At 44.7% G+C, this 14657-nt stretch overlaps 1 protein-coding gene and 1 long non-coding RNA gene across 5 annotated transcripts; one reads left to right on the top strand and one right to left on the bottom strand.

Moving 5' to 3' along the window:
* Nucleotides 1–300: 300 nt before the first annotated feature.
* On the bottom strand, nt 301–14297 carry dnai4 (dynein axonemal intermediate chain 4). Of its 4 annotated transcripts, none has more exons than XM_026150774.2 (17): nt 13313–14296; nt 13072–13231; nt 12416–12570; nt 11715–11815; nt 11334–11490; nt 11097–11236; nt 9925–10107; nt 9620–9799; nt 8449–8597; nt 7650–7736; nt 7408–7562; nt 7151–7311; nt 6482–6606; nt 5901–5999; nt 4789–5015; nt 2123–2276; nt 301–1967 (listed from the first exon to the last, which is right to left on the bottom strand). In XM_026150774.2, the coding sequence occupies exons 1-17, from the start codon at nt 13369–13371 to the stop codon at nt 1923–1925; spliced, it is 2337 nt and encodes a 778-aa protein (XP_026006559.2). In that variant the 5' UTR covers nt 13372–14296; the 3' UTR covers nt 301–1922. The 4 variants fall into 4 exon arrangements, with proteins under 4 accessions (XP_026006559.2, XP_026006560.2, XP_080148753.1 ...); XM_026150775.2 differs by having other exon boundaries at nt 9925–10089; XM_080292627.1 differs by having other exon boundaries at nt 13072–14297.
* On the top strand, nt 6416–8597 carry LOC113011297 (uncharacterized). The gene is made up of 3 exons (XR_003270511.2): nt 6416–6652; nt 7906–8176; nt 8468–8597. It is a non-coding gene; the product is annotated as an uncharacterized LOC113011297 (long non-coding RNA).
* Nucleotides 14298–14657: the final 360 nt, after the last annotated feature.

The raw sequence follows: 14657 nt of genomic DNA, 5'->3' as shown, positions 1-14657 counted from the left end.
GAGTAAGAGCATGCAGCGTTTAAAGCGTTGAAGTACTGACCTTACTTTGAGTTTGATTCCGTAAAAAGTGACAAAAACATTAGCGTCCTCTGCTCACTGTGTGGGAAGAAAACTTTCTTTTACAGCAAAAAAAACCCCTAAACGTCCGAGCAAGCACCGACAGTGCGCTGCCACGGGAATGTGACATTCACAGAGAAACTGGCGTATCCTTCCACTGACCGCTGCGGCACACCTGCACCAGGGCAAACCTCCGCCTGACCCACTCCGGTTATACAGGTGAAAATAGAGCAACAGGACCGCTAGTTTTTGATTTTATTTTATTTGATTTTTTTCTGCTGTATTTCACTTGCATCTATTTGAAAGACTGAGTGTAAACACAAAAAACAATTTTATTTTATGTGCTGGAATGTGCAGAAAATAGGTTTAAATGTTCAACAAATTTCTTCCAGTCAGAGAATGTTGCATATAATTTAATGTTTGCTTGATGCATAAAGTTAAAGAGACTTTTCCAGTTGATTACATTTTATATGATCGATTATGCAGAAAAAGTAGAATTGGGCTAAAAGATCTATTGCTTTGTCACCTATTTAGGGGATAAATCATGTTTTAAAATGTAACTAAGTAACTAAATACTTTTGAAAATAAGTAATCAGTAAAGTAACTACCGTAAATGTCGGGCTATAAGCCGCTACTTTTTGCACAAGCTTTGAACCCTGCGGCTTTTAGTCAGGTGCGGCTTTTCTATGGATTGTCCGTGATTTTTGTCATATCGTAAGACGATTTGTTTTGTTTGTTCCGCTGTTGTACGGCACTACGTTGCCTGGCGGAAGGATCGGGGTTCAAGAGTGGTATGTTAGTCACATGTCCGTCCGCCAGGCAACATAGTGCCGTACGAAGTAGCGCGAAAAACAAACTTCAAAGTAGCGCTACGCATTCAGCGGGAGGCGTGGATGATGAGCGGCGATAAACTTGCAAGTTATGCCCAAAAAGCAAGTTATGCCCAACTCCACCGGTGGATTCTGACAGCGTGGAAAAGTGTGAAAACATCCACGATCACCAACGGATTTTGAAGGGCTGGACTGCTGCATGATGGAGAGGAGGACACCGCCACGGCCCTTCTGAGGGTGTTCGACTCTGACTCTGACACTGACAATGAGGATTTCTTTGGTTTTGAAAGTGACAACGAAGGAGAGAAGAAGAGTGGATGACGAAGCCATCCTGAGCCTGTTTGTATCCGACACTGGAGGAGAGGACTTTGGTGGTTTTAGTGCGCAGGAAGAAGAGAAAGATGGTGGTGAATGACTGACTTTTCTTCTTGTTAAAGCTGTGTTACTGCACCTGAGCCTAAAAGGTAGTCCGAATCTATTTTTCTGGTGTGCTGTAGGTTACTGTTATGTACTACATGTGCAAATATGTACCCATAACTTGTTTTTCAAAATATTAATAAAAGTGATGTCTCCAAACAGCCATCTCTTTCCTGACAATTCCCTTTGTGCATATTCTCTTACATATGATAAGTCAACATTGAAACACCTGCGGCTTTTGGTCAGGTGCGGCTAATGTATGTACAAAACAGGATTTTCCCCTGATTTTAGCTTGTGCGGCTAATATTTAGGTGCGCTTTGTAGTCCGGGAAATACGGTAATTACTTTTGAAAATAAGTAATCAGTAATTAGTTACTGATTACTTTTTTCAAGTAACTTGACCAACACTGGTCAGGTGTCTCACCTATAAACAGCCATACAAACATGTTTCTAGCTGTTGATTCTTCTGTCTTATCTGTAACCTAGTCTACCTCTACAGCTGCTCATGAAGCAGCAGCCAATGGAAACAGGACTGTGGCTATCTTTGTGTAGATTTCTACAGATGACTCTGTCACCAACCTCAGGCTGACTGGACATACATGTGTTTGTTTCATAAAGTTATCTAGATGCTGCAGAGCAGATGAGGTCTTCCAGAACATCCACCTGTAAGAAAACATCCAGAACAAAATTTAAAACCACGTCATTGTCTCTGCTATCGAACACACACCAGGCAGACAGCACTTGAAATGAGACGTCTCCCTTATTGCTTCTTTCCCACTACTACAATCAGCCCGTCCTTTCTACCAGCTTAATGTTACCTGGCTCTGCTCTCCTACACTGAGATTCTTCAGCTGGTAGACAGTCACATGACCATCAGTGTCTCCTACCACAACACAGTCAGCCTGAGAGGAAAATAGCAAGGACGTCATCCTCACACCAGGGGCTGCAGGCTGCACAATGACGGGGTCCAGACTGGAGGAAAGAGGTGAATATATGGACAAGACACAGGTGATACAGAGGGCTGCACAGGTGGAGTCTCCTTCTGAGTCTGACTCACATTCAGTTCAATCTTATTTATACAGCGTCAAATCACAACAACAGTCGCCTCAAAGTGCTTTATACTGTAAAGAGAAGGAAGACAGCATAAAGACATGCTGTGGAAGAGAGACAGAGATTAATAACAAGTGTGATTCAATGCAGAGAGGTCTATTAACACATAGTGAGTGAAAAAGAAACACCCAGTGCATCATGGGAATCCCCCAGCAGCCTACACCTATTGCAGCATAACTAAGGGAGGATTCAGGGTCACCTGGTCCAGCCCTAACTATATGCTTTAGCAAAAAGGAAAGTTTTAAGCCTAATATTGAAAGTAGAGATAGTGTCTGTCTCCTGAATCCAAACTGGAAGCTGGTTCCACAGAAGAGGGGCCTGAAAACTGAAGGCTCTGCCTCCCATTCTACTTTTAAATACTCTAGGAACAAGTAGGCCTGCAGTGCGAGAGCGAAGTGCTCTAATAGGGTGATATGGTACTACAAGGTCATTAAGATAAGATGGGGCCTGATTATTTAAGACCTTGTATGTGAAGAGCAGGATTTTGAATTCTGGATTTAACAGGAAGCCAATGAAGGGAAGCCAATACTGGAGAAATCTGCTCTCTCTTTCTAGTCCCTGTCTGGACTCTTGCTGCAGCATTTTGGATTAACTGAAGGCTTTTCAGCGAGTTTTTAAAAGAACCTGATGGTAACGAATCACAATAGTTGAGAATAATACATGCATGAACTAGTTTTTCAGTGAAAATGATGCTTCCTAAGGGAAACATGTATAATGTAAACAGAATTGGTCCTAGCACTGAACCCTGTGGAACTCCATAATTAACCTCAGTGTGTGAAGAGGACTCTCCATTTACATGCACAAATTGGAGTCTATTAGATAGATATGATACAAACCACTGCAGTGCAGTACCTGTAATACCTACAGCATGTTCTAATCGCTCTAATAGGATATTATGGTCGACAGTATCGAACGCTGCACTAAGGTCTAGCAGGACAAGCACAGAGATGAGTCCACTGTCAGAGGCCATAAGAAGATCATTTGTAACCTTCACTAAAGCTGTTTCTGTGCTGTGCTGAGCTCTGAAACCTGACTGAAACTCTTCAAATAAACCATTCCTCTGCAGATGATCTGTTAGCTGTTTGACAACTACTCTTTCAAGGATGTTTGATATGAAAGGAAGGTTGGAGATTGGCCTATAATTAGCTAAGACTGCTGGGTCTAGAGATGCTTTTTGAGTAAAGGTTTAACTACAGCCAGCTTGAAGGCCTGTGATACATAGCCCATTATTAGAGATAGGTTGATCATATTTAAGATCGAAGAATTAATTAATGGCAGGACTTCTTTGAGCAGTTTTGTAGGAATGGGGTCTAAAAGACACGTTGATGGTTTGGAGGAAGTAATTAAAGAAGTTAACTCAGAAAGATCAATTGGAGAAAAAGAGTCTAACTTAACATCAATGGTACTAAGAGTAGCTGTAGATAATATTACATCTGTCGGATGATTATTGGTAATTTTTTCTCTAATGATAAAAATTTGTGAAGAAGTTCATGAAGTCATTACTAGTTAACATTAAAGGGATGGTTGGATCGATAGAGCTCTGACTTTTTGTCAGAGAGAAACCTGGGGTTGTTCTTATTTTCTTCAATCAGTGACAAATAGTAAGATGTTCTGGCTTTGCGGAGGGCTTTCTTATAAAGCACAAACTATTTCTCCAGGCTAAATGATGATCCTCTAAATTTGTGACACGCCATTTCCTCTCCAGCTTACGAGTTATCTGCTTTAGGCTACGTGTTTGAGAATTATACCACGGAGTCAGGTACTTCTGATTAGAGACCTTATTTTTCAAGTAAGACTGGTTTCTGAGTTTTACAGCTGGGGTGGACGAGGCTAAGCATCAGACTTTCAAATGTAAGTCTGATGTTTCTAGAAATGAGAGCTGCTCCATCCAAAGTGGGATGGATGCCGTCTCTCCTAACAAGACCAGGTTTCCTCCAGAAGGTTTCACATGTCTAGAAACAGAATCGCCAATAATCAGAGTTTGACCCCCGGCGGGTGTGTCACCAAGTGGGGAAAAACAGTTAGACACATGGTTGGTGGTGTACCTGGGGCTTCTGTTTAAGACTATGCTTCCTCCTCACCGTCACCCAGCCGCCCTCTTTCCCCAGCTGCTTGGGGTCTGCCGGGGAACAGCTAGCGGGGCCTACGCTATCTTCAGCTACAGCAGCTACAGGGGCCTGGCTAGCTACGGGTGAATCAGTGATCCTGGCCCTCAGAGCTGCAAATAGGCTACATTGATTACATGTATCATTACTGCTATGAAATAAGAAGTTATCTAAAGGTTTTCAATTCAACTGGCAGATAAGCTACACAAACACACCACTGTGTGTTGGAACAGGAACACCGAGTGACAGCGCCACCCAAAGGTACTCACATGCTCGAACTCAGGTCCCAGATTTCTAGCTGCCCTTCGGTGACAGCTCCAAATACAGTAGGCCACTTTGGGGACCATTTGATGTCGTAGACAGCCTTCTGGGCGGAGGTGAAACCCAACACAGGCTTCAAGTGGTGCTGCTTCCACAGCTGGATGGTCCAATCAGATGAGCAGCTCAGGAACACATCAGGGTTGAAAGGGGACCACGCAACACAGTTTACAGGACACTGACGAAGAAGAAGAAGAGGTGTCTGAGTGTATATCACACACCCACGAAGAAGATTCAGCACCATAAGAACAGCAGTTTGTAACAAACAGTGAAGTTATTATTTTGCCAGACTTCACTCACTCAGAATCTTTCTACAAAGATCGCAGCATATGTGTGTACATATGTTATATATGTATCACATTTTCATTTCCAAAGCAGTTTGTGTTTTATTTACAGATCTAAGTGAAATTCATTTCATTGACTGAATCAGGATTATTGGTATGTGGACAACATTTATACATTCCTGTAACAATGTAGCGCTGCCTTCACATACCAAGAATACTTAGTAAGTTTTAAGGCTTAACATCACATTCACACAGAGAAGAATCTGTAAAGTTTAAAATATGCTGTAAATCAAAGAATTGGTGAAAATGACTCCAAGTTGTGTGTGCAGCATAATTGACTGAAGAATAAAGGAATATGCTGACACAAAATCTAAACAATAAACCTCAGAAAGAAACTCTAAAACCACAATGAGACATAAACCAGTCTCAACCCAGTTCACATCAAACCACATCCACTCTGAAATCAGGTCCAAAACTTTACCTAAGCCTAAAATTAGACTGATACCATTTATGAAGGTGACTACAAACCAGTCCAAAACCAAACCCCTGATCCCAGTATGGCTGAGTCAGTCCAGGAGGACTTACAGAGACAGACCAGTAGGTGTCAGTTTACTTTATCTGTTGTTTTCCTTAAAATTAAGTTAACTGACAAATAAGCAGTGTCCCTACAGAGCCGTTAAACTGCAGTTGGAGCTTCAGTTTGGAATAAAAAGGCTTTTGGGGAATAAACAGATGTTTTTTCCAGAAGTCTTTGGCAGCGTTTACTCTGAAGAACTTACAAAGTGTTTCCTGTAGGTTTCAAGGAACTGCTGACTGTTGGAGCAGGAGCACTGGTGGATGAGACCTTCCCATGTCCCAGTCAGGTAGATACTGGAGTCCTGCAGGAACAGTGGAACACAGTGGGATACATTGGTTACATCTCAGGGATTTCATGAATCTCTGTTAGAGAACTGTGGATCAATATGGTCGTCATTGTGCAGGAAGGCCAAGATTATTAGATCTTTAGCAAGAATGTTAAAAGGTTATGCCATATGTGGGGTGACTGGAGATGTTGGTGAAAGGTCACAGTGATATGTGGTGTAGCAGACAATGTCACATATCACATGTTCATGTATGAGTGCCTGATCTGTCACATGACTAACGAGATGTTTCTGTAACTGCTGTTGTCAATAAAAAGGACTGGTGAAGAAATTTCCCCTTGTGGGACTAATAAAGGTATCTTATCTTATCTTATCTAAGACCCTGACGACTCCCCTTGCAGCAAGTAAAAGACAAAGAGCGCTGTGGTCGTCTTGCTTTGATTGGTGATTGGTCCCTGAGTCAGCGGGGTCTATCTCTTTAAGACCCAACAGTAACTTACTGTGGGATGAAAGTCGAAGCAGAGCCCAGGAGTCAGTGCTGTCAGGACTCTTTCTGTCATCATTTCGGTCCTCTTCCCTCCAGTCAGTGTCTCTGTATTTTGAATGCGCCTTAGCTTCATCAAGTCTACGGCAAGAAATGGATCATTTTATATCATTTACCTGACACCAAGGTGAGAGCAGAGAAGGAGTTATTTGATCATTGCCTGTTGTCTGTTTGTCTGTGAGCAAGAGCATGCAGAAGCCACCACAGAGCAACAGTCAGTCGGAGTTGCACTGTGTTTGTCTCTGTGGTGCAGGGCATGTCTTCATGTTCTAGTCCATGGTTGTTGTTGGATTTTGTGTACTTTTTCTTAGCTTAGAGTATCTATGGAGTTAGCACAGCATCTGTTGAGTATTTCTGTCAGATTGGACTTTTCATTTCCTGTGACCATTGAAATAAAAGCTCTGCTTCTCCTCTGCACACCTTTGACAAAATACTCACCCATTAGAGTTTAACATTACTGCCAACTGCCAAGATTCACTTAGAAAAGGACATTTTTCCTGAATTTCTTCTAAAATCTTAAAGGCCAAAGAGAGAGTTGAAGTTCTCCAAGGCTGGAACTATCCTGAGAGACAACGATGACCTGTATGCTGTCTCAGCTGACTGCACTGAGCCGGCTGCTAAGTACCTATGCAGTCGAGGCCATCTTTGAAGAAAAACCACTTGCTAATTCTGCCATCTGCACCCACAGAGAGGAGGGCCTCCACCTTCTCTTCCCCCGTCGAGCTCACTTGTTGTTGGGTCCACCTGAGCTGCCACACTGGCCCCAGGTGTCTGTTGGGACTCTCCCTACACAGAGCACATGAAACAAAGACAGAGCAGTAGCATGGTTTACTTTTAGTGTGTAGTAAAAGACCTGCACTGTCCACTGCACACGCCCCTCACCGGCTGCTGACACCACGTGACCTGTTGTCCTTACTGTGCACACCATGGATTGTTATGCTGCCGTCATGTGTGCCCACAGCCAGCTGACTGGGGCTGTTAGCAGAGAAATCCAGAGCGGTCACGGCGCTGTCACAGTGGATAATGTGCTCCGGCCACTGTAGGAGGAAGAACATCCTCACTCAACAATCTGTGCGATGATGATGAGGGGAGCTGACTAAATCCAGTCCAAAGCAAAGTCATACCTTGAGGTTTTTGATGGACCAGCAGCTCACCAGACCTGGTTTCTGGTTCCCAGAGTCAAACTCGCCATGACCCACAGCCAGGAGGTCCTAGAAGACAGCCACACGAGGAGGATCTGTAATCAGTCGTCTGCCTGCTTTCCTGGGTGTTAGTCTGCTTCCTACACGACTGCCGCTTTCCCACGCTGTCTTTCTTTGAACCAATCAGCTTCCACTTTGCATGGTTTACATGTGTGCTCTCTGTCATTCTTCCTTTCAGATTCTCCTTTGTGCAACCCTCCACCTCCCCACCCTCAGCCAGAGCCGTCTTCATCATCATCACCACCAGAGTCTCAGCTGTGGGGGGTCCTGTCCTAAACCCTGGCACTGCTTTGATGGGTCACCACAGTCTAATCGCCAAATACATTCATTTCTCTATCTCAATAAATCATGTTCAGTTCTTTCAAGTGATCAGCATGCTTCAATACAATATTATCAGAAGAGACAGACCCAATATTAGCCAGGCTCCTTCAGCATTTAACTGAGCAAAGGTACGGCCTTCTCTCCACACTGCAGGTGTGTCTGAAAGTTAGCTAACTGTACTTGGTTATACTACCTTTGAATTGTATATTTAAAGATTATTTTTATAACCCAGCTCACTCTGACTTCACCGTTCAGACTGAGAAACAGTCCAGCAACATTAGTGACACACATGAATGACACAAGGACAAAAGACTTGTGTTGCACAGAAATGTACACTAACTTCAAGCCCTTTGCTCTTGAATCAGTTTCTGTGAGTTGGAGTTGATCTTTGTTCTGTTACCGGATTCTTTCTGTTCCAGGTCATGCAGCTCACGCTGCGTCCTCTGCTGAGCTCACAGCTGAAAACCCAGAGACACTGCAGAGACGGACCACCGTCCATGCCCCCCGTCCTCTGCTCCACCATCTCATTCTTCACTGGACACTCTGGGTCTGAAAAAATGATTTCACTCATTACAATCGTAATGCTTCATCTAGTAGTAATGTTACCACGGTGCTGTGATGGTGCTGTGACGATGGTGTGACGGTGCTGTGACGATGGTGTGACGGTGGTGTGACGGTGCTGTGAGGGTGCTGTGACGATGCTGTGACGGTGCTGTGAGGGTGCTGTGACGATGGTGTGACGATGGTGTGACGGTGGTGTGACGGTGCTGTGACGGTGCTGTGACGGTGGTGTGACGGTGCTGTGACGGTGCTGTGACGGTGGTGTGACGGTGCTGTGACGATGGTGTGACGGTGCTGTGACGATGGTGTGACGGTGGTGTGATGATAGTGTGACGATGGTGTGAGGATGCTGTGACGGTGGTGTGACGGTGCTGTGAGGGTGCTGTGACGGTGCTGTGACGGTGGTGTGACGATGGTGTGACGATGGTGTGACGGTGGTGTGAGGATGCTGTGACGGTGGTGTGACGATGGTGTGACGGTGCTGTGACGTGCTGTGACGGTGGTGTGACGGTGCTGTGACGGTGGTGTGAGTGTGCTGTGACGGTGCTGTGACGGTGCTGTGACGGTGGTGTGAGTGTGCTGTGACGGTGGTGTGAGGATGCTGTGACGGTGCTGTGACGATGGTGTGAGGATGCTGTGACGGTGCTGTGACGATGGTGTGAGTGTGCTGTGACGGTGCTGTGACGGTGGTGTGAGTGTGCTGTGACGGTGGTGTGACGATGCTGTGACGGTGGTGTGACGATGCTGTGACGGTGGTGTGACGGTGGTGTGACGATGCTGTGACGGTGCTGTGACGGTGCTGTGACGATGGTGTGACGATGCTGTGACGGTGCTGTGACGGTGGTGTGACGGTGCTGTGACGGTGCTGTGACGGTGGTGTGACGGTGCTGTGAGGGTGCTGTGACGGTGCTGTGACGGTGGTGTGACGATGCTGTGACGGTGCTGTGACGGTGGTGTGACGATGCTGTGACGGTGCTGTGACGGTGCTGTGACGGTGCTGTGAGCACTACCTCCCAGCACAGGCAGCTGTCTGTAAGCAGCCAGCTGAGGGTGGAAGCTGTTTTGCAGGATGCTTCTCTCCACTGTTTGTAAGCAAAGCTGAAACTTGTCTGACAGCATGATGAGCTTCCACTGCGTCTCAGCGTTTAAAGCTTTTACTTCCACTTCTTTCAGTGAACCAGAGGCACTGACTGAAGACAAATACAAGAAAACAGTTTCTCTACTGTAAAAAGAATGAAACTGTTAAAACTTCTGAATGATGACGAACCCTGAGCCCTGTTTGAATGAAGCACAGTGAACCAGTGGGTGCAGTTACCTGTAGTGGCTGTGCTGCCCACTGACACACTCCTGTCTGCACCTCTGCTGGAGTCCGTCACACCCTCTGAGTGGTCAGTCTTCACTGGGTTACAGATACCTGCTGTTTCCTCCTGCTCAGCCTCACTTAAAGGCTCATACATGTCGCAGACGGTAACATTTGTGGCTGTGGACATGCAAACATCTGAAAACACTGTGCATTTATAAAAGCTCAACACTCCATCCTCTGTTTTATGGATGAAGTGAACTGCTGAAAGTAGAACTAAAGTAGAAAGTAGAACAATATAAGGATATAGTGAATGGTGGGTTCTACTATTGAGAGTGTGTAAAAAGCTAAAAAGAAGGGTGGGGTAGGGTCAGAATTTGGTGTAAACATATATGAAAGCACAGCTCCATCCTGCCTGATACCAACAGGTGAAGCTGGTGGTGGGTGTGTGATGGTGTGGGGGATCATTTCCCAGCACACTTTGGGCCTCCTTCGCACCAAGCATCATTTCAATGCTTAGCTGAATATTGTTGCTGACCACAGCCTACCCATCCTCTGATAACTGCAAATAATCTGAAAAGAATTTCCTGATCATACCAATGAATTGAGTGTACTTCAGTGGTCTCCACAGTCACAAGGAAGCCTTTGGGACATGAGTGGATAATCAGATAGCTGCAGCCGACTAATCTGCAGCAACTGCATTAAGCTATCAGGTCAACGCAGACCAAAACCTCTGCAGCACCTTCAGCATCAGATAAATAGACACTAATGTGGATAAAAAGGTAAATGCTAATCTGCGGTTCATAAATTGTTGGGAAAGAGGCTAGCTTAATGTTCTAGCTAGCCATTTTTAGCCAGAACATTTGGCTAAAAATGGCAGATAAATAGTTCAAATGGAGAAGAGGTAACAATGAACTACTCTGATATAAACATAGTGAGCTAAAACAAACACACTGTGAACACTACACATCTAAGACAGCGACACACTTCCACACACCAAAGTTTGGGAACCAAATATTCATCACACTTTAAATAGACTGAGTCCAAAAGCACAGTTTGAGATGAAAGAAAGCCATGTTCTAAATAAAGCTGCCAAAAATCAAGTTAGTCCAGCTTCATGTTTAGGTACACTGACCTGGGTGTGTTTAAAACTTTTATAAAAGTCACCATTAGAATAACAGCTTCACCTGCATCCACCACCATCAGCCCGTTACTCTGGACATGCTTGTTTTTTGTTGTTCCGGTCAGCGTCTGCACTGATCGCGCCACATGTTTGTCCCTGCTCACTCTGTTTCTGCAGACCTCCTCGTACTGATGGTTTCTTGCTCTGTGAAAACGAGGTAAAATCACAACGTGCCAGTAGCGCATTTTAGGTGCATATGTAAGCGTCTCAACCAGTCAGATATGGGAAACACTTCACCCACATGGTAGCTTCTGCCTCATCAGCATCCACACACACAAAGGTGCTGGGCATGTCCAGCAGTGAAAAGGTGTCTGTCTCAGAGATAAAGACCTCCGTGATGTCCTTCAACATGTCCTCTGTCACCTGTTCTTTCTCCGTGTCCTTTTTTACCTTCACATCTAGCAAGAAAATATATGAACAAACTCTTATAAACACCACAAAGATACGTTGTAGGTGTGACCGAGAACTGAGAGCTTTAGTCACAGTAATATGTGGAGATTGAAAAAACCATTTAGTTTGCATTAACTGTGCTCATTAACCACCACACAAGCTCAAACACCATGAACGCAGTAATCAAAAGGATAAAGGGAAAAGCGTGCATTTAAAAAAACAATTTATTAACCTGGAAAACTGAGGGGAATGTCACGTTTAGAAAACATGTCCTCGTCATCCACGGACTCTGTGGTGGACTGGCTGGATATTCTGCTGCTGCCAAATACTGACCTGGAAACATTGCGAGCACATTTTTACAGGGTGAAGCGTGTAACCTGCAGTCACTTTAGACAGTTTGTCCTCGCTCTCTCCAGGAAGTGCTTGGCTGTGGCTGCCTCCCTGCACCATGGACCTGCTCAACTGGTGGCACAATTTAGTAAGAAGCTGTGCTTCAGCAGCCCTGGTTGATTCAAACTTCTGCTGTTTTATAATTACTGAGCTTAAATGTAATGTAATGGTTTCCACCCAAACCTGTATCACTGGGAGTTCCCCGACTGATTCAATCACGTTCACATATCAAAGATTTTAAAAGAAAAGAGGATAGGTCAGGGTTCAAGGGTCCCCAGGTTATAACCACAATGCTGCCCAACCTCAGAACACGAGCGAGGGACAAGCCACACCGGCGTGGACGTCACCGAGCTTAATAAGAGCCACGTGAGGTATGGCGGAACAACGACGTACCGATGAGAACTTAGCTACTAGAAAAGATAAGACATGGAAAGGCCTGCAGAGAAAAATGATATTCAAATTCAAGCAATGCTTTAACATTTGCACTCCACACATTTAAGCCTCACAGAGCAGCTCCAGCTGCATCACCTCAGACTCTGGTACCTGGAGAAAGGCAGAGTGAAGCTGCCCGTGGCTGTTGGCTGGTCTGATGCTGAGCCCACAGACATTTCATCCACAAACAGCATGGGCTGCACTGCTCCTGGATCAGCCTGGTACAGCGGCTGAGGAGTGACATCATTGTTTACTTCATCAAACACCTGCAAGAAACACAGAAGCTAGCTACAGCTAACTTGGTACTGCACTCAAGGGCACACTGGAGGTACTTCTACATCACTACATGCTCGCTACATCATGGTATTTAACTCCACTACCTGCATCTCTCCTTTTATTGCCTTTTTCACAAAGCACTCAGTTAACTGCTTTGAAAAATTGGTGAGTGGTAGTCGAATGTTAATTTTAGAGGCATCAGAATAATCAGTCATGAAAACAAATCCACAAAATGAAGTCTTGTGTTTTTGTCTGGGTTGCAAAGTAAAACTGTGACTACAGCCTGAGTTTGATGTAAGCCTACTTCTTTAAACTTTCAGTATACATATGCATTAAACACAGTCTACGACGCGGGTCTTTACTCTGTGGAACTGATGAGAAACTGTGTCTAATCTGAATCTAGTACCGAGTCTGTGACTGGTGTTCTCATTTACAAACTGTTCAGAGGACCCACAGACTGTGAGGACAGTGTCCGTGTGATGCTCAGGTACCCGAACAGCCTGTCTGGGAGTCTGAACCACGTTCTTCTCCAGGACTTTGCTGCCCCCGAGGCTCCGCCTGCTGTGACAGCCCAGCACACTCGTGGTTTGTCTGGAACGCTGGTGAGATCCGCGTGGGCCTCCGTGTGAGACTGAGGTGGTACGAGAGGAGCTGGAAGGCAGCAAAACAACAAGTGACCGTGGCTGCGTGTACGTGCAGACAGCTGCAGTGAAAAGAGTACGGCTAACGTACGGTCTCAGAAGCAGGGAGCATCGCCGCTTTCCTCCGTCTTTCCCCCCCGTGGCAGACATCGCTGCAGTGCGCCTGCTGTTATGGGTTTCCTACTGCGGTGCTATGGCAACGGGACATGCCCAGAGCTCGTGCTCGTGCGTACAGGGAGCGCGCGACACGCTCACACCGTGTGCTGGACATTAACACGTAGATGTATACAGTCAGACCATATCAACATTTTGACATTTTCCTTAAAATAAAGTAAAAAACGTTTTTTAAACAACAGTTAAAAACATAGGTTACCACCATCTTTACTGTCGCTGTTCAGTTTAACCACGTGTTCTCACTGGGTCTCATTACATTTATGTATATAGTTGCCTCAGAAAACTTTATATTATTAAGACCCAACACTAATCAGAAAAGTCCCTATGAGCACATACGTGGCAAGAGTACAACGGAAAAACTCACTGTTAACAGAAACACCAGAACCAGGCTCAATCTGACCGACCGCTGAGGGGGCGGAGACGGGACCAAAGACACAGATGGCAAGGCAAGTTTATTTGTATAGCACAATTCAACAACAAGGTGATTCAAAGTGCTTTACAGAGACATTAGAAACAAGAACAAATAAAAAGCATGATTTAAAATTGATTAAAACAAGCAAATAAACTAACTAATTAACAAACAAACAAACAAACAAAACAGTATATAAAATCAAAACAGATAAAATCAGAACAGTAGATAAAATCAGTAGTTAAATGTAAGTTTTGAAATTTAAGCTTAAAAGTGTGGATTTGGTGCTTTATTCAAATGCAGCTGAGAAGATCAATGGTTAAATACAGAGTGGTGTATAAATATAGGCCTATTGCACGGAGAATTCAAGGTCATCTAACACAGCCCTGTGGGCTTTATCGAAAAGGAAGAGAAGCCAGTGTGGGCAAAATCTGCTCTCTCTAGTCCCCGTCAGTATGCTCACTGCAGCATTTTGGATTAACTGAAGGCTTTTCAGGCAGTTTTTAGGACATCCTGATAATAATCAATTACAGTAGTCCAGCCTGGAAGTAAGACAGAGCCTGATTATTCAACATCTTGTATGTGAGGAGGAAAATGTTTAATTCCGTTCTGGATGTATGAGGGAGGCACAGAATAGTAGCAAGAGACAGGATATTTCTAACTTCAGAGATGTTGCGCAAATGGAAGAAAGCAGTCTTACATATTTGTTTAATATGTGCGTTGAAGGACATGTCCTGGTCAAAAATGACTCCAAGGTTCCTCACAGTGTTACTGGAGGCCAAGGTAATGCCATCCAGAGTAAGAATCTGGTTAGATACCATATTTCTAAGCTTTTCAGGGCCGAGTACAATAA

Source organism: Astatotilapia calliptera, chromosome 18 (genome assembly GCF_964374335.1).
Source record: "Astatotilapia calliptera chromosome 18, fAstCal68.1, whole genome shotgun sequence".
Classification (NCBI taxonomy): domain Eukaryota; kingdom Metazoa; phylum Chordata; class Actinopteri; order Cichliformes; family Cichlidae; genus Astatotilapia; species Astatotilapia calliptera.
This window is presented reverse-complemented; position numbering and strand designations above follow the sequence as displayed.

Bases quoted from the DNA above. Each gene is read 5' to 3' on its own strand.
- dnai4 (XM_080292627.1), bottom strand. From the start codon at position 13,371: ATGTCTGCCACGGGGGGGAAAGACGGAGGAAAGCGGCGATGCTCCCTG. The intron at 8,598-9,619 runs GTAGTGCTCACA...TCATTTTTTCAG, and splicing joins ACAGCTGCCTGTGCTGGGAG to ACCCAGAGTGTCCAGTGAAG. The intron at 2,277-4,788 runs GTGAGTACCTTT...TCTTTCCTCCAG, and splicing joins TGGGACCTGAGTTCGAGCAT to TCTGGACCCCGTCATTGTGC.